The 20,478-nt window shown below is 39.1% G+C and overlaps 1 protein-coding gene across 1 annotated transcript in view; it reads left to right on the top strand.

Moving 5' to 3' along the window:
• Positions 1–10,950, top strand: part of DMBT1 (deleted in malignant brain tumors 1) — a 124,638-nt gene extending 113,688 nt beyond the window's left edge. The window contains exons 17-23 of the mRNA XM_045024605.1: positions 18–53; positions 1,544–1,694; positions 2,017–2,228; positions 3,617–3,789; positions 4,688–5,076; positions 7,702–7,973; positions 9,865–10,950. Of these exons, the coding sequence (XP_044880540.1) occupies positions 18–53; positions 1,544–1,694; positions 2,017–2,228; positions 3,617–3,789; positions 4,688–5,076; positions 7,702–7,973; positions 9,865–10,046 (1,415 nt within the window). The 3' untranslated portion in view covers positions 10,047–10,950. The remainder of the gene's footprint in view (positions 1–17; positions 54–1,543; positions 1,695–2,016; positions 2,229–3,616; positions 3,790–4,687; positions 5,077–7,701; positions 7,974–9,864) is intronic.
• The last annotated feature ends 9,528 nt before the right edge of the window (positions 10,951–20,478 follow it).

Raw genomic sequence — 20,478 nt, 5'->3', positions numbered from 1 at the left:
TTCTTTTGTATTAATAGTTTCTACTACTATTCCAACATGGCTGCCTTCAACAGGTAATTCAGAATTATTTTACTTCTTTATTTGTATGTTGTAGTCGTCTCTATTCACTTATTATAATACACAAATTATTCACATATTAATGGCACCAGATTCCTTGGACAGGAAAATAAGTACAGCATGGTGATAAATCTTAGTCCTTTTTGCAAGCTGTCTTCAGGCTGATAGCAATACATTTTTCGAATATCAACTTTTTCTTTCTTTTGGCAACTAGCATTTCTAAATAGGGATAGAGTAGTACAGTCCGATAGTATATTTAGGTATTTTTACTTTAAAGGAAACACTTAAGCCCCAATAATGCAAACACGTATGTATGTGCTTAACTTGGCTAATGTGAATGATTCCAATGGCTTCAATGAAATGCTTTATGTCAGTAGAAATAAGCACGTATATGAATGTTTGCAGACTGGGGCAATAGGTGGATCAAATAAAACAGACCTATTAATGGTTTCACGCCCTCTTGAACTCACTCTTCAAAGTTCTTTTCAACTTTCCCTTACGGTACTTATTGACTATCAGTCTCGTGCCAGTATTTAGCCTTAGATGGAGTTTACCACCAGCTTTGGGCTGCATTCCCAAGCAACCCGACTCCGAGAATACCCGGTCCCGGTGCGCCGGAGGCCGCTACCGGCCTCAGGCTGTCCGTGGGCTGTGCCTCGATCAGAAGGATTTGGGCCCCCAAGAGCAGCACCAGGACAAATAAAACAGAGTTACCAGTCAACAAATACATGCCACTAAACTCAGTTTCTGTGTGCTTCACAGGAGGAAAAATAAAAATCCAATATTTTTTTTCTATGCGTCGCTCAACAAGATAATGAAAGTCCTTGTTGTTTTTCCCTTTTTTGTATAAGCAGGGCAAAGGCGGTGCCCCTAACCTATGTTTGCCAGAAGCTCAAAATGGGTGACAAGGAATGAATCACTTGATGATCACCTGTTCTGTTCATTCCCTCTGGGGCACCTGGCATTGGCCACTGTCGGAAGACAGGATACTAGGCTAGATGGACCTTTGGTCTGACTCAGTATGGCCGTTCTTAAGCCATGTGTCAATTAAAGCTCTGCATTAAGTAAAAATTGTTACTTTCCAAAGCTGTAGATGATATTTTCATTCAGACTGTAATTTTTGTTCCCAATGCACCAGGTGCTTCTTCAAAAAGTTACTTCCAATCTGAATTAAGAACATAACATTATTGGAGAAAAAAAGCATAATCTTTCTCCCCTGAACATTTTCTTTGGCTCATATTTTCTGTCTTCAATTATATACATTTAGGGCTTAACCTTGAGAGGTGCTGAGTATTAAATGAAACTGAGTGGGCTCCACAGTGCTCAAGATTAGATTCTGATCACAGAACACCTCATTGAAGTTATAGGAAGCTTTCCTTTAACTTCAGCAGGTTTTGGCATCGACTGATAAATCATATACAAATATATGCAAAAGTATATACAAATGACTCATATGTATTTTCTTTTCTTACATTTTATTCTGCAGCAAAATATACTTGTGGTGGTGTCCTTCAGTATTCATCGGGGACATTTCAAAGCCCGTTTTATCCTGGGAATTATCCAAACAATGCAGATTGTGTGTGGGAAATAGAAGCAGTGAGCAATTACCGTGTGACACTTTCATTTAGCGATATAGCGTAAGTAAGGCACTAATTTCCCAGACAATTCATGGGTTCAAAATCATGGAATTTTGAAATTGGTATCCTCTCCATTTCAAGGACATTTCTCAACAGGGTTTAACACTTGTAAATGACCAGTAAACCTAAAATGAAAATTGTATGAATATAATATTATTTGTGGTTATTTGTTCAGTCCTGGTTGTCTTCATTTTGCTTCTTATATGGTACCAATCTGTCACAAACACCTTGCAGACTGATGGGTTTAATTTGAGATTTAGTAATGACTAGTTAAACAGGAGTTCACAAAATAGTTTACAAAATGTTCATGTTTATTCCCCAGGACAGAAGGTGGTTCATGCCTGTATGATTATATTGAGATCTATGATGGGCCACTCTACACCTCTCCTTTACTGGGGAAAATTTGTTATCGTTCCTATCTCACATATACATCGTCCTCAAACTTGATGACAGTTCGATTTCACAGTGACTCAAGTGGCACAAACAGAGGGTTCCGTGCTGCCTATTACACCATTCCAGCAGATCAGAATACTAGTAAGTTCATGTTTAATACTGAACTTCACTTTTCAGCAGACAAGCCTAGTTACTGATTTTATTTGCTAAATAACTATTTATTAATGTTGTTGAATCACTTCAGTATAGCAAGCACTCACTGTCATTTTCATACTGCGGGATTATCAACCTATTATTTTCAGTTTTATATTTAAACAAACTCAGTGTTTGTTATTATCAAAGTAATTATTTTTAGACATTTTCTCTGATATTCAGCCTCAATTTACTTTTTCTTTACATCATCTCATTACTCTTACTTATGGCACCTTGTACGACCTAAGTTTTCATTCTCTCTGGGTTTGATCCTAGTCCTGATGCAGGCAAAACTCTCATTGCAAGCACTCCTCTTTATATAGCAGGAGTGAATTTCATGTCTTCTCCCCAACTCATTAGTTATTATTTATTTGAGCTCAATGCCTGTTGAGCACTTTGCTGGTACGTGTTTAGTATTAGAATTATTTATATTTAGAATGATTCCCTCCACTTCCTTTTGCATTTTTGAGGCTCTTCTTTGAATTCCCTGCAATTTGTCCATGTCTTCAGCTACAGAGGTGCCCACAAGTGAACTAGAACACCTTTCACAGTCATACAAAGCCTGATCCTTAAGCACTCATTCAGGCAAGACTCTTATTGTTTTCAATATGAACTTTGCCCAAGTAAGGACCACAGGATCCAGTCCCCAAACAATGACTATCACTTTGATGTTATTCAGCCTCTGCACATGTAGCTCCAAACCCCATATGGCTCATGTAAGGCCATACATGCAAACCGTTGTTTCGGCAACCCTTGATTGTATTGAATAGAACATAACTGGTTAATTCCATTGGCTGATCAGTATAATTCAAGATAGCAAAATCAGGTGCATTAATTGCTGTCAACAAACACACCAATTTATCTTTACTTTACTGTTACCTTTGTCTTCACCTCCCATTGCATTTTAGATTATTCTCTCCCAGAAGTACTGAAACACTTCATTTTATTTGCTTAATAATGGCCCTGGTAATACTGTTCTTAATTTTACTCAAGCAAAATTCAAAAGCAACTTCAATAGGACTTTTACTTGACTCCTGCATTTTTTCTACTATGGTAACTGTGATTCATTGATGAGACTGTCTCTGATCACAGGAGGAGAAGTTATAATTTGCAGATTTTCATAGTAATAGTAATCCTCAGCCAAAACCCACAGGCCCCTGGTGCATCATTCAGTATTTAAGACGCAAGATAGTAAAATCATGTGGTTTGGCTTATGAACCCCTTCCCCTCTCCCAACCTACACACAGAGTAGGTAACAGCATATGTATAGGTTGCAACATTTAATTATGATTGTATGCCTGTACATACTAATAATGTATGTTTTATCCACCCTCTAGCTCTTCTGTGCTTGCCAGAATACATGCATGCAGTTGTTAACAGAGCCTATCTCCGCTCACATGGCTACAATGCATGGGATGTCAGCTTGAATGACCCTTATTGTAGACCAAACATTACATCAAACTATGTTATATTCAACATACCATACAATCGCTGTGGCACAAGACGAGAGGTATGAAGTTGAATATTTAGCAACCTGTGTAAGTAGGTCTGTGCAAACTGCAGAATTTATTTTGAAAAGGGTCATGAACAGAAACCTGCTGTGGTTCACAGGCGTTACAAGTGAACCAACGACTGCAGGTTCAGACGCTCCCACCTGTCCTTCCCCTGCCTGCAGGGAACACATCACTTATTGTAGATTGACTTTATGGGGAATATGGGGGACAGAGAAGATACGTGAACAACCTTAACCCATGTTCATAGACTTTTTTCTAGCATGAGCTGATGTTCATGAATAGTAATAATACTTGGCACTTACATAAGCTACAGTTCAGTAAGGTACCAATTTAAAGCATTCACTTCTATAGTACTTTAGATTAAACACAACTCTAAGTACCTTGCTGAATCAGGACCTTTGTGCATTACATGGTCAAAGCTTTGCATAAATGTAAACTAACTTGGCTGTGTTTGGGTTCAAAGAAAATATTTTTCACATCTCAATGTAATCACTGTATCATACAGCCAACACAGTTTTTTAAAATTGGTCATTTCTATTCACAAGTCACACTTCTTTTCAAAATACTGAAACAACACTTTTTAAATGTGTGTTATTCTATGGGCATAGCAAAAGTTTAGTAAGAATAATGGTACACCTCTACCCCGATATAACGCGACCCAATATAATACGAATTCTGATATAACGTGGTAAAGCAGTGCTCGAGCGGGGTTGGGGGAGCGGGTTTGTGCACTCTGGCAGATCAAAGCAAGTTCACTATAACTTGGTTTCACCTATAACTCAGTAAGATTTTTTGGCTCCCGAGGACAGCATTATGTCAGGGTAGAGGTGTAATTGTGACCTCAGGCAAAAGCATGACTACATTAGATAATTGTGTATTTAATGTGTCAAACAGGGAAACAACAACACTATCATCTATTCCAACTTGATCAAAGCAATCTCTTCTGGTTACATAATCAAAAGGCAAAAAGATCTTCACTTGCATATCAATTGCAAAATGCTCCAAAATAGATGGATTGAAATAATGTATGTGGCTGAGGATGTTACTGAAGTCAATGAAACTCAGTACAGCAGATACAACGTGACCATTTCATTTTATACATCACCATCCTTCTTAAGACCAGTGTATGACTCTCCATACTACATTGACTTGAACCAGAATTTATTCCTTCAAGCTTCAATTCACAGCTCTGACCCAAATCTGGTGTTGTTTTTGGACACGTGTGTTGCATCACCTGATTCCAATGATTTTACAACAGTAACCTATGACATTATCAGGAGTGGGTAAGGACTTTTCCAGTGATGGTTTTCAATGAAACTGTGCATGGAGTACTGTATCTGTTTTGTTTATGCAATCATTTGAATGGGGCCAGTGTGAAGTAATTTCAGTTTTCCTTGCCACTAAACTATTTAAAAAAAATAAAACAAAACTTTTTTGGCAAATCCTGGGAAAAAATGAGAAATCAATAGAAATGACAGTTAGACAATGCAACTCTGCATCAATGATTCCATTCAAGGATGTAACGTAGTAGCTAAAGAGGTAAGTTCTGATGTAAACAGGTATAACCCCAACCTCCTCTGATGTCAGTGGATTTTCACCTGCCCACATCTAGATTGAGTTCAGCCCCAATTAGTTTGTCTATAGAATTCAACTGTATTTTTAAAATATTCTGCTCCATTTTTAAAGAAAAAAAATCATTCTTTTGCAGTCATAGGTTTTTTTTGTAGCATACTGGAAATTTTATTTCAAATTACTGTAATTCAATGTTTGGTTCAAATGACTGAAGTTTAATGTTTGATTTTTCCTGCTTTTCTGTATTTTTCCTGCTTTTTAAAATCTTTTCAGTTTCTTTTCATGATTATTCTGTGTTTTGCAAGTGACACTTAAGAATTTTAATGTCACTCAGGTGACCCAGAATTGTTTATCTGGCTTGGCTTAAACCATTTCTTGTGGAAAAGTCAGATAAAAGAATTATAGAAAAATTAGATTCTTAGATCTGGTAAGAAAATAAAAATAACTGATTTCATCCAGAATAGCGATTCCTATGTTTCTAAGCTTTACCTGCCAGAATTTCAGTAGACTTCTCCATTGTTAGACTCTACAACTTTCTGGATATGAAAGTACAAGTCTTTCATGAGCAGGTCCCATTGTCAATGAATATGACTCTATTTATTGGTGCAATCCTAATTATATATAAATAATGAAGAATAAGAATAAAATTTCAAAATAATTCAGCAAGGGTAGCATTAGAGCTGCAGGACATACAGAAATTAAGTTTTAAAGAAGCCATCTGCATGATAGTTTAAACCCCCTATCTATTGCAGGAGATGAAAATTAGATATTCAAAACAGCCCTTTTAAGAAATGATCTAATAAAAAAATCATACAATGAAGAGACAGCCAAATCTTTTAAACCTCATATTTATTTAAATTAAAACCCAAAAGGAAATAAATTTTCCATATCTACATTCAAACATATCTTAGCCATCTATAGGTGAGAGAAGTGTTGGCATGAATATAAAACCTAGTAACACATGCAGTCTTAATAATCTCAGTTTATATAAGTTTAATACCTTGTGATGTTTCTTATGTTTGAGTTTATTAAAATGTGTATAAAATACACTGATGATATGACAACTCTGCAGCTTATTCTGAGATAATAGCTGTGTGTTAACAGATAAATTGAATTCCTTTTCATGTTGGTTAAATTGAACCAGAATGCACTGGCATGGAATTTTGGCACTTACTAAGGAAAGTGAAACATACTAGAATCTTGTTCTGTGAAGCTCCTCTGCAGCTGACTTACTAGAGATTAGGGTCATTGGAAACATTGACTTTCTTGCTTCTTGCATCCAAAGCAGAAATCAGAGGAGTGGGAGTGAGTTGGATAAGATGGCACAGAACGGAAGAAGGAATTTATCATCCTTATTATTCATATCCAGTAGCACCTAGAGAACCCTATCAGACATCGGGGCCACACTGTGCTAGGTGCTGTATAACCATTTAGCAAAAAGACGGAGCCTGCCCTTCAGAGTAGAGCTGGTAGAAAAAATTTTGACTACATTTTTTCCTGTCAAAAAAACCCCAGCTGTTCCAAGCTGAACAGTTTCATGGAGATGTATCAGTTCTGGCAGAACTGTCATTGGGAAGGGTTTCTCGGGTGAGACAAAGATAGAGACCTAGGCCAAGTGGTTAGGTTGCCTGGGAGGTCCAAGTCCCTGCTCTGAATCAGGTAGAGCAGGGACTTGACTCTGGGTCTCTCTTCTCCTGTTTAACGGCCCTGGCTATTCTGCATTTGGACTCTCTCTCATGGTTTTTTCATGAAAAATAAGATTTCAAATTCTTTTATCTTTGGAACAAAAACAAATTTCAAAACTGTGTGTGAAATGGAATTGTTGTTTTCTGGCCACCTCACTTAAAAGCTTAAATCTTGGTTACATTTTCCCGTTAATCATAAAAATAAGCCCCATTTGCTTCAGCTCTTTTACAGGGATCATAGACATTGCAGCCTGGAGATATAAATAAGCAGCCTTGGGCTCTTTTCAATTATTAGTTGCCAGAACATCTCCAGGGGACCACTTTGCAACTTGTCAGTTCTGGGCCCTGATCCTTAAGCTTGTGCATAACTTTAAGCATGCAAGTTCAGTAAAACTACTCACACTTTTGCATGTATGTAAATACCTTGCTGAATTAGGAAAAATAATATTGTATATTTTGCTTTCAGACAAGTGTTTGCCACTCTTTTAACCGCTTTCATTTTCTATTCTTACTATAATTATATATTTTTCTCCCTTTTTGTGGTCAATGCATTTTTAATTTTTATCTTTGCATATAGGGCATGCTTGATGCCTGTGATTTATTTCTGTGTGTATGCATGAAGACTAATTGTATTTTATTTGTTTATTTTAGGTGTGTTAGAGATCCTACCTACGGTACATACTATTCACCCTACAGCTCCACCATACGCTTCAAATTTAATGCCTTCAAGTTTATTAACAAACATACATCAGTTTACCTGCAGTTTAAAATGGTGGTGTGCAGGGTATATGATTATTCTTCCCGATGCTACCAGGGCTGCACACCCAGGTCCAAGAGAGATACAAGCTCTTACCAAGAAGAAGTGGATGTTGTTGTTGGGCCTATTCAGCTTCGGAAAGATGGCACTAAGAACAGGAATGCTGGTAAATTTTAAATAACCTTCCCTTTTGTTTAGTGTAAGTGTGACTAAATGCTCAAACTGCAAAGAATAGGGCAGACAATCCCCCGAACTGGTGGTTTATTCCTATAATTAGATTCTCCAAGCCAATAACAAAACCGCTTCTGTACTACCTACCAAGAAGCTAAACTACAGTTTCTTTTAAGCAATACAGCATTTGGCTCCCACCTGGAGAGCTAAGTCTATACAGTGAGAGTTACTTTAAACCTTATTCACCACAAAGTTCTACCAATCCCAAGAGATTGGACACCATTACCTACCATGTCAATGAATATTTCAGATCTGACCCAAATAAATGCTTACAGCCATTTCTTATTAACTAAAGTAAGATTTATTAAAGAAAATAAAGTGACTGTGGTTAAAGATCGTTATACATACAGATATGAGTAAAGTTCTTAGGTCAATTTCATAACAGAGATGGTGAGGCTGCTGGTTTGTGAAAGTACTTCTAGAATCAGTTCAATAGGTTTTAGTCCAATAGGCAGTCCATGTGTAGAGTTTATTCAAATTCTTCTGAGAATTTGCAGGGATAGTTCAGGGTATGTCTGGAGACCTCAGTCTGGTGACTTGAACTCCCCCTGACAAAGTTTAAGCAGATCTGAGATAAAATGAGATCAGGCCCAAAGCTTCTCTTATGTTCTCTAGCAAGTTGATAGCATCTTGACAGCAGACATCACAGCAGGCTAGGCTGACCAGATATCCCGATTTTATAGGGACAGTCCCGATTTTGGGGTCTTTTTCTTATATAGGCTCCTATTACCCTCCACCTCCTATCCCGATTTTTTACATTTTCTGTCTGGTCACCCTAGCAGGGGTCTTCCCAGATGAAGAATGGGCAGTGCATATTGTTGCTTTGAAGCTAAACTTCTATTTCTTACATATACACAGATAAACTAGTTGCATTGATTAGCATAAGGCAATTGCCCATTCAAACGGTTCATAGGAGTTTACTACAAACATAAGAGAAATAAAGACAATGATATTATTATACCACAAGTTTTGTTTACATGTTAATATCCCCTTTTGATCTCCAAATCAATTGAATATATAATGAAACATTACAGATAGGAACCTAAGTTTAGCATTTACAAGCTAATTAGATCACATTGTTAAAACTTCTAATAAGATATAGGTAAACACAGACAAATACAATTGGTATCTGATTCTAATTCTCTAACAATACAGGTTTACATTTTAAGAGTGCTGGCTCATTGTCACAATAAGGTTCTGTAAATCACTTTCCATTTCATTTTACAAATTCTTACTTCTGATTTCGCAGCGCAATATGCTTTTACTGCTTTAGCGACAACTCCCTTATAAACATCAGAGACTTGTTTATTGACTAAGAGCATCTACAAATTTGTTCCTTACTTAAGACATTTCAAACCCATCATTTTAATCTGCCCGGCTCAAAAATGCTAGTTGAATCAATTCTTCAGGAAGAAAGATGAGATGCAGTCCATCTCCTTCTAGCCTCATTGATTTAATTATCCCCAAACTGTTCAAGCGCTGTGGTTGTCATGTCTCACATTAAATATCTCTAGTAAAGTGAAACCTCAACCTTCTGTGAAAAATTATTCCATTCCCTACCTAGCTCCTGAGCTAGTTATGATGTTTTCTTAATATTGAACCTAAAACATCCCTGCTGGGGGTTCAGTTCATGAAACAGTCTTTACTAATATAAAGATGGATTGATGTGTCTAGAATGTCTTGTATAAAATAGAGTGAAATTGATTTATTTCTTGACCTGATCTAGAACTTAACTTTTTAATTCAAGTTGTCTTTGTCCTGGTATCTTCGGCAATAACTAGAGCAGAGAACAAAATGAAACCAAAACACTCTCTCTTAATTCACAGAGCTGGACTATTCTGAACATCAGGAAGATGTGGATTCCCGTGGTTCACTTACTGCTACTGACGATCATTCCCAGGCTCCATTTATTGTTACGGGTGTGGTGTTTGCAGCTGTTATTTTCACTCTTGTTGGGTTTATTTTGAAAAATAAACTGAAGAGACCGATTCCATATGAGATAATGTGAGACACTAAAGACACCAGCATCAGGGCATTTATGTAATGATTCAATTTTTAGCATTTGCACTAAATAACTTTTATATGACAAATCATGCTTTAAAGAGAAAGTATGAAAACCTTACTGCAATGAGACTACAATCTGAGTTCTGGTAAATTCAGGCTAGAGGTGGGCCTGAGGTTAAAACCCCACCTCCACATAACATGAGAAGCTAGGAGAAGTTTGAATCCAGATCCCAACTCTCTGACTTGCAGCCATTTCCATGGACTTGAACCCCAGCCCCATATCTGGCCCACCAGCTCCCTCCCCCTCAATCTAGAACCAGATTTTGCAGCTCAGGACTATCTCTAGTCTAGATAGGCTAAAAACTGAGTTCAATTCCTGTTCCACCACAAACATCTTGTGTGATCATGGGTGAGTCACAGTCTCTCTGGGCCTCAGTTACCCATCTGTAAAATGGAGATAACAGCACTTTCCTACATCACAGGATATTACAGGGAATGGGGCCATACAAGTACTTAAGATAGATGGAGAGTACTTTGTTTTGACAACTTTATACATAATAAAGGGCAATCTGACATTTTTATGTTTACCTTTTATGCCTACCTAGGACATTTCAGTCTCTTCTGATCAAGATATTTAGATTCTTATGCATGTTTTCTTCCTCATAATCCTCCTCTCAAGACCAGTGCTTCTAACATCTCAAATAGTCTGATGTGGAAATTATGGTGAGGAGTCAAATGTAATAGATTGTGCAAATTTGCAGGATGGGATGGTTTCTAGTCTAAATGAATCTCTTATGTAAACGCAACAATTTAAAATCAGAAACGTGTTTACAAAGCGATATTTCTATTTGTGTACTTGCAAATATAATGTCTCTGCATCTCCAAATTACCGCTTTGCAATATGAAGAATGTGGTTTGTGATAAAGAAACTTTGGCAAGAACCAATTTGTGTTGGGTTTTTTTTCCATTTCCAAAACATGGTTGGTACAATCAGTAAGTGTATTTATTTAGGCTTTTTAAAGAAAATGAGATTTGTCTCTGCCTTTAAGCAGTACATAATATTACAGAGAAACTGGTTTTAAGAAGCCAGGTATTTCAGTGGGATTGGTCACTGATATTTGACTCAGAAATTCTCTCTTCAATTTTTCTAATATCTTTGTGTGTTTTTTTGAAACCTGGAAAATGTTAATATTGCAGTGGAGAACAGAGGGGACTGCAAAGGAGCCGGTTGCAGCTCCCTGGGGCTCACCCTAAAGATGCCAGCTGATTATGGCCCCAAAGACCCATCCACCAGCCAAGGATTACTGGAGCATATTGGTGCTCTGACCATGCCTACCCCTACCCCCTCTATGTCACCAAGTGCAAGGGTCGCAGGGACACTAGCATAGGAGCTAGACCCACACTGAGAGAATCATCAGCTAGGGAGATCCAGCAGCTTTCCAGCTCCATGGTATGCCAAAAGCTGAGGAGATTCTCTGACCCAATATTTTTTAAAAGTTATTTCTGTGCAGAGTAGTTGGCCTGAGAACACACACCATGCAGATGGATTCTAGATGCACTTTAAAATGTCCTGTGCACTTGCAATCCTTTTTCCTGTAGGCCCAAGCACGTGTTCTTTCCCTTACTTTCATTGACTCTAATGAGCCATATGTATATTTTATTAAAGTCCAATATATGTCAGAAAGTAACAACTATGCCCTTCAACTAGTATATTTTTCTAAGTGATTTTCTGTATACGGGCAAAGAAATTATTGTAAAAAAGACCTGAATGGAATCTGTTCCTGAATATCTGGTAAATGATTTTATTTTCAAACATTTCAGATGACTTTTTCTATGGAAACCCAAGGATTCTGCTGATGTCAGTTTTTTTCAAATTCCCTCCCCCACCCCTAAATTAACTGGTTTGAACTTCCTTTATCAGGAACGGTACTTCATAGTGATCGGGGTGGGGGGGTGTTCTGAGAAAATTTTGAGTGAGAACTGTACTGTGTGTTATGGGTGGGAGAAAAGACCTCTTAATCCTTGTGGACTAGGTAAGATAAATATGAATAGAATGGAATAAGACTGAGGAATGGTCAGTGGGTCTCACACTGCTCTATATAGCTTTTGTTGGTGGTCATGTAGATCTGGCTAGTCATATGGTGCTGGCTATTTTCCTTGTTTCTAGATACTAACCTGCATTAAAGGAAGCTGAAAATACATTACTGTCCTAATATTACTTTTTCATGTGAGCAATTGCTTTAGCTGCCACAGGGAAGTTATGTATTAATAGATGGCAGGGATCTGGTCTGCATCATAGCAAATGGGAAAGGAAGTGGTCCTGTAGATAGTCTTCATGATAAGACTTGAGAACCCCAGGACTGAAGAAAGATGATAACAGTACATCACACGATTGAGTTCACATGAAAGACTGTGAGGTGCTCAGGTACTGCAGTAATGGGATTCATCTACATACCTGTAACAGGGGAAGCTCCACTCCTGTCCTGCAATCCTTTGCAATCTTGTATGCCTCTAGCTTGTTAACACCTCAATGTAATTTGTTAACATTACCACCATTGTATTAATCCTGTGCAACAGCTCTGTCTACAGCATTTTACAGATATCAGTCATTTCTTAAGGGGGAAGAGATCTCACCCTCCTGAAATCCCTTTCCCCCCAGCTCTACTAGCCTTACCCCCTGTGCACTGCCTTCCTGTGCTATTTAACTGCTCTTCCTAGCTGATTGGACAATTAGCTCCTTAGCATTCCCAGCCCCATTAGGTAATTAAGTACTGTATTCCTCAATCGAGTCTTCTCTGGGGGGAACTAATCAGAGCTTAAGTGACCAGAGTGCTGGGACAGATGTTGGCTCTCAGCACTCTGCCATTGTACCTTAGACAGATACATATACTTACTAGTGATGCTTCTCTATCTGCTGCCAATTCCCTCCCAGAGAAGATCTAAGGATGAAGACTTATTAGTGAATTGGAACAACTGAACTCCACCAAACACCTGTGCTGGCACAACCATGCTCTTAATTCTTCTATTTCCTTTTCTAGAAAATGTTGGTAATTATTTCATATTTTTTCTTTTGAGGTTTGTTTCAAGGTGGGTTCCCTTCTTTCTTCTGCATTGTAAATTACTCATGCCTCACAGTGTCCTTGAGAAGGACTCTCTTTATCTCAGTCTGTCTTTTCTTCATTCATGCTTTGCCTCTGGCTTATCTTTCATTTTGATAAGATTATTTGAGTTCTATAACATTTCTAGTTCTCCTCCGTTCCTGGCCCCTGCAATGCTTGCTTCTTGCTTTCCTTTTTTCGGATTAATTATTCCACAGCATTGTTCATCCACATATGCATTTTATTTGCATTATTGATTGAAGGGGACACATGGAAACCTGAGTTCTGAACTGAGCTGATTGCACAAATTTCTTGTTTTTTTAATAGTGAATTATTAGACATACTTTCCTCCATTATTTGTTCTGCTGTAGTCATGAGTGCTTCACGGGATGTGGGGCACTCTCTGCTCGGTGTCTGCTAATATGTTTTTCTAGTGAGATACATATACAAGTCTACACTGATGATTATAATAATTTGTACAATCAGTAGCTGCCATGACCTAATGAACAGGAGCTGTGAACTGTTCTTACTTTACTTAGAATTATTTCACCTCAGAATAATAATTTCAAAAATGCTTAAATCCCGTTTTCAAAAATAACTTAATTTCAGATTTTTTAGGTTATTGGGTACTTTTGGATGCAGATTGGTGCCTACTGGGATTTACAAAAGCACCATGGTGCCTAACTTCCATTGATTTCAATGTTATTTGCAATGCTGTTGCAGCTGTATTGGTCCCAGAATATGAGAGACATCAGGTGGGTGAGGTAATATCTTTTACTAGACCAACTTTTGTTGATGGAAGGAACACTAGCACTAGCACCTCAGAGTTATGAACACCTCAGGAATGGAGGTTGTTCATAATTCTGAAATGTTTGTAACTCTGTACAAAATGTTATTGTTCTTGCAGAAGTTTAAAACTGAACATTGACTTAATACAGCTTTGCAACTTTTACAATGCAGAAGAAAAATGCTGCTTTGCCTTTTTTTTAGTAGTTAAACATATTACTGTACTGTATTTGCTTGGTGGTTTTTTGTTTGTTTGTTTTTGTTTTTGTTGGTTTTTTTGTCTCTGCTGCTCCCTGATTGCATACTTCTGGTTCCAAATAAGGTGTGTGGTTGACTGATCAGTTCACAACTCTGTGTTCATAATTCTGAGATTCTACTGTACCAGGACAGTAATGTTCAGCAGATTGAGTTTTCAAATGATACCTCACATGACATACTTCATACAAAATTTATTATAGCCTTGTAAAAGGGTGACCATGAGAGTATAGACTTTCACAATGGAAAAACCCTGTTTTGGCTCCTTTCTCAGTCTCCAAGACATAATATCAGAGAGTATCTATAATTGCACCTACAGTGTTGTTACAAACATTTCACAGTAATATTAATGAGACGTGTGTTGTTAGATTTCAAACCATATAGTGCATTTCACTTTTAAATAACTATCGTCACACCAGTGTGTGAGGAGGAATGAGTATGTCAGGCCTGACAAAAGTTGCTGACACAGTGCAGTGACCCCTTTGTAGTGGCATAGAGGATGCCTATGAAAGTGATGCAGAGGCCCCCTGAACCAGCCCAGCTGGCACATTGGCAGAGCTAGTGCTAGCCATTGGGGGCCCTAAGCAGGAATATGTTTGGCCTCCCAATACTAAAGTAGGCAAGTTCATATAATAAAAAGCCAATGGGGTGGGCCCCTAAGCTGCTCAGGGCTCTCAGCAATTGCTTAGTCTGCTTATGCCTAGCACGAGCGCTGCATATTGGGGCCAATGAGTATTTATGAAGCTGATTTGGAATGCAGTGATGAAGGAGGAAATACAGCTGTACGCTGGTATAACAGAGCAAACTGTTCCTGCTGAGGACCGATGAAGAAATGGATGGTGATAGGCAGTGCTGTAAGGGATTTCTGTCATAATGTTCACAGAGAGTGGGATACAAGCATGTGTGTAGATCACTTCTTCCTCCTCTTCAAATCAAATCTGGGTGCATCTTAGATCTGTGCAGGTTCATAATGGTGACTCTTCTCATTAAAACTGTTAAAATTGCATGTCAAGGTGATACAGAGGGTACATCAAGAGGCTAGGGGTTATCTGAAATATTTGCCATTTCAGAGCTGGAAAAGGGAGAGAAAACAAACACCTTCTTTGTTTCCTAAGCTAAACATATACTTGGCACTGTTGATAACAAATAAGCAAAATATTATGCCAGCAATTAACAGGCAGGTTTTCACACCCACTGATTTCCAGTTTGCTTGATCTGTAGTTTAATATTTTGTTCAATTACTGTAAGCTCTATTTCAAAGATATAAAAAAACCATAAGTCTGCAAAGTTATAAAGCACAGACATTCTCAGTGCCCAATAAATTTATGATAAGTTGGTTGGTCAAATGGATTCCATGCCTCAGAGGAAAGATACTACCAGGGAAAAGTGAATGTATCCCCCTCCACTCTACCACATGGGGCCCGATTGTGAACCTCTCACTTGCAGTGCTGAGTTGTTCAGAAAACTAGGTCCTATTAAAATCATCTGTTTATTTACAAAGTCCAAAGCATTGTCAAGATAACCACAGCAGAAAAACAGCCTAGCAATGCAATCAAAACTTATGAGAATGACATAACCAACAATTATCAGTATTACCATAGTGCCTAGGAGCCCTAGTCCTAAGCTAATTAATGTGCTTAGGGTGGCCTCATGCACTCGACTTTATACACTCTGTTTCCAAAAATCAAATTATGTAAAATTGGAGTAATCCCATAGTGTAAACATCCCCTTACTCAGATTTGGCCTGGCCACCCCTCTCTCATGATGGAAGGGTGACCAGGCTGAATTTGAGTGGGGTGGAGTAGCATCACACTAAAATGTTGCCTAGCACAGCCAAATTTCTTGAGCAACCTTTGTTGGTAATGTGAGGCACTGGAGTCCAGTGAAAACAATTTTACCATGGATTCTTTCCATAAGCACTCTGTTTGCAATATTCAGCAATCTCTGCTGTATGTTTAAACTCTAATTTTGTAACTAAACCTACAGTACTTATGTAATTCCCTGCCCCCTCCATAGGGTGTTCACTCCACACCTCACCTGAAGGAATTAAGCTAGATTGGAAGGGGCTAGTTAATCTAGTAGGCTGCACCTGTGGGACAATTACAATGGATAGACAAGGCCTAATGGAAGATGCTGCTCAGCTGAGCAGGTGTAGACTGGGCTTGTACAAAGCTAGTAAATTGAGACTGGAAAGTCTTGTAGTGAGGAAGTCTCTACTCATTCACTCTCTAGGTATTGGAGAAGAAAAGAAACCTTAAGGGAAGAAGCAAAGCTCTGAGATTCAGGTTCTGAAGGAAGGGTTTACCTAAAAGGGTAATGGAGCAGAAATCAGAGAGGCAGAGTAGGAAGAGACTCAGGGAAATAGCAGCAAGGTTTGGAATAGAGCAGACTGTGGCTGTTGATTAGGGGATCCCTGAGTTGGACCTTGGAGTAGAGGGTGGGTCTGGGTTCCCCTACCAGTGATTTGGAGAAGTAGTGTAACTTTGATTTAGGGGACTGCTGGGAACACCCAATGACCTGTCCAAACCATGAAGAGAACTGCCAATCCTGGAGTGTGAGATGCTACCTTCTGTTTCTCTCTTGCTCTGCAGCATCATCTGGTGGGGGGAAGCTATATTTGAAAGGAACCACAAGGGGGCACCCCAGTGTGAGTAGGGACCCCTCTTATACCCCTACTTTGAACTTCCTGGCTCCTGGACCTTTAGACTGTAATTCAGCAGTCCCTGAAAGGACTACAGCTATAATCATAGATTATCAGGGACCTCAGGGTCATCTAGTCCAACCCCCTGCTCAAAGCAGGACCAATCCCCAGACAGATTTTTATACCAGTTCCCTAAATGGCCCCTTCAAGGATTGAATTTACAACCCTGGGTTTAACAGGCCAATGCTCAAACCACTGAGCTATCCCTCCCCCCTCACCTAAGTTCTCTGACCACATCTCCCAGCATGCTTGCAGTCAGGAGTGGGGTCAGAATGGACTAGAAATCCCTACTGAAGCCAATGGTGAGGCTTCTTCCTGGAGTGATTTGGATGAGTCATCTACTGGCTAGGTGACAAACCCAGGCCACACAACCCACTCTGAGGGGACAGCCTGACTCAGGGAGTTTGTTTGGTTTGGAATCTGGGAGGGATACAGCACAGCTCAGGGTTCTTGAGTTGCTGCAAAACTCCCACTCCTTTCCGCACCGAAGGGGATTCTTGCACTGCTGTGAGAGAGCTCTGACCCAGTGCTGGCTCGCAGGAGTCAGCTGAGACCCCCCTGGGAAAATTTCAGACCTGGGAAGCAGGGAGTCAGGCAAGTAACCTTCCCCCACCCAGGGTGAAGATTAAGAGAACTTTTAGCTTAAGCTGGCCAACACCACGGCATTGAGACACTATCTCTAGACACTCAACCTCAGCCTACCATCTGCCTTGGGGAGGTGCAGGGAGGGAGTGGTTTGGAGAAGTTGTTAGTGCTGGGATGTGAGGAAATGGTTTATTTATCAAGGTTAACTATTAAGCCTCTTGTTCCCTAGATCCTATTTTCTTGCTCTCAATAAAGCCGCCTTTTGTTATACTGTTGGTTTTGGTGTGATGTTCCTTTGCTGCGGTTAGTTCTGTGAATTTTATGGTTCCCTGTGTATTGGGCTTTACAATCCTTGCCAGCTAATATTATTTACTTTCTCAAGGGATGGCACCTTTATGTATTTGACACACTGGAGAATCACTTTGGGTGGAGGCACCTGCTGCCAGATAAGAACCCAGGACCCAGCCTGTGCAAGGGGATAGGAGAAGCCACTCTAAATACAGGTGATAGCAAGAATCAGGGAGAGAAAAGGAAAGAGACTTCAGAAGAGGGGCTACACTTACATCCAGTGTTTAGTTTTCCTTGGAATTATGGATGGATTGTGTAATATTTCCTCATTAAAAATACATGGAAACAGCATAACAGGACTGTATGTGTCAGATTCAGTTAAGCAAATCCACTGTTAAATACAAACTAACTTATCAGCAGAGTTCTGCAAATGGTAGCTACTTAAATCTTTAAGAAGTAGAATATTCAAGTGTATATTAAGGCTTGGGTTTGGTGAGCAGAAATACTAAAATATGATCTTTTTTTTTTAAATTGGAGATATACCAATCTCCTAGAACTGGAAGGGACCTTGAAAGGTCATTGAGTCCAGCCCCCTGCCTTCACTAGCAGGACCAATTTTTGTCCCAGATCCCTAAGTGGCCCCCTTAAGGATTGAACTCACAACTCTGGGTTTAGGAGGCCAGTGCTCAAACCACTGAGCTATCCCTCCCCCCATCAGGGCATTGGAGTGATGGATATTATAAATGTATATTTAATAATCAAAATAAAATTGTGGGAATAGTTTTGAGAGAGAAAGATAAAAGCTGATATTTTAAAATTAAACAAGATTGCATATAAAGAACCTTATTAAGGTTTCAGAGTGGTAGCTGTGTTAGTCTGTATCAGCAACATGGGTTTTAGCCCACAGGCATGTGCTGGGATCATCCAACCCAGCTGAGCAGTGTCAGGAGATGGTCTGATATTACTAGCTTGGGAGATATAGATTCCAGTGCCATAAGGAACCATTGTGGTCATCTAGTCTGGACTGCAAAAATACTTTCCTATAACAGCAACAGAGGCCCTGACTCCTGAGCTGCTAGGGTACAGCCCCCACAATTTGTGTTGAGAATAGGCCTATTACTTCGTTTCCTTTTGTGTGGGTGGGTGTTGGACAACCACCAGAGCCCTGAGGCAAAGGTTATGAACTGATCTGAGAGTAGCTGAATATTTTTCTTCAGTCTGGTGACCAAGTCCTCCAACCTACACTTCTACTCCAGAATCTACCTGCCGTTAAACATTTTTTAAAAAAGAGAGTAGCATAAAAATGATGAGGAATTTCTTAAAGCTAGCTTTTTCTGGAGTAAATGATAAGAAATCAAGGCAGCATTGAGGGCACCTATATTGTTATCATGGTTTACCGGAACAGCTTGGCAGCAAACGCTTTTTTTAAAGGTGACCCATGTAGCACTTCCTTGTAACTAATTTGATAGAGGAAAGATCAGATTTCAAGGGCTGCCTCTATATATTTTCAAGCAATGTGTATCTTGAAGCTTATTGCTTTTCTTGCACCTCTTAACCCAGTCAAAATGTATGACTCTGTGACCTTCATTTGGCTGTTGCTTTTATATGCAGGTATTGTCTCTAAAATGTTCTGATTTCTCCCACTTTTCCCCCCCCTTACCTCTAAAAGGATGAAGGCAAGTTTTCAGAGAGCTATTCAGGTAGAAAATTTGGCAGCCTATACTGCTGAGAAAAGCTATTGCCTAAATTCCTGGAACTCTTTAGTTCAGTAAAACTATGGGCTTGATTCTAACTTCATACCATTGTCACTACATTAACTTCAGAGCAATTATTTCTGCTCAACATTGGTGTCCTTGTGAGGAGAATCAGGTCCTGTGTTTTTGGTCTTTGCAACTAATGCCATGGTTGTTGTTTAGTGCTTGTATAATGCTTTCTTTTCCAGTGTGCTTAATGAACAGATGTTACATTATGTGTAATTGTGTCAACCCCAGGATATTAGAGAGACAAAGTGGGTGGTGAGGTATCTTTTAATGGACTAACTGAAAAAGAGCTCTGTGTGGCTCAAAAACTTCTCTCTGACCAACAGAAGTTGGTCCAATAAAAGATATTATCTCCCCCACCTCGTGTCTCAGATGTTACTTAAATGTTTTGGACCCAGTTCATTTGTTGTGTAAAGAGTGGTTAATGATTTTGGTGAAACGGAAGTGTAATTTGCACAGTGGCGGCATTCATTGCTAGTGTAACTGTTGTGCAAAACCCCTTAGTCAAAGCTGAGGGTAGAGCAGGCAAGGAAATGGGAGAGGTGAATGCAGATTAAAGGAGATGTTTCCACCCCTTCTGGCCATTGCAGTCGTGCAGTGGTAATGAAAGAGACCTTACTTTACTACTGTCTACATTAAACTATAACATCTCTCTCTCTCCCCTCCAAAATATGATAGAGAATTTAACATAAATCATGCTAAAAACTAAATATGTACAACAGCTGCTGCTTACTGTGTCTGATCTTTAACATCACAACTGCTTGTTTTTGATACTGACTACCATACAACTTGTGTCAATTTCCATTTTATACTGTATTGCTTTCCTTGGTAACAGGTTGACAGTATCTAATGGGCTGCATATGGCTACATTAATACACTACGCATATACTGTAGGTGCTGTGGATTTCCCAACAAAATGATCTAACCAATTTTCTGAAGTGACCGGCAGCTTGAGGAAGAAAG

Source organism: Mauremys mutica, chromosome 7 (genome assembly GCF_020497125.1).
Source record: "Mauremys mutica isolate MM-2020 ecotype Southern chromosome 7, ASM2049712v1, whole genome shotgun sequence".
Taxonomy (NCBI): Eukaryota; Metazoa; Chordata; order Testudines; family Geoemydidae; genus Mauremys; species Mauremys mutica.
The sequence above is the reverse complement of the archived record's forward strand: the minus strand, read 5'-3'. Positions and strand labels throughout refer to the sequence as shown.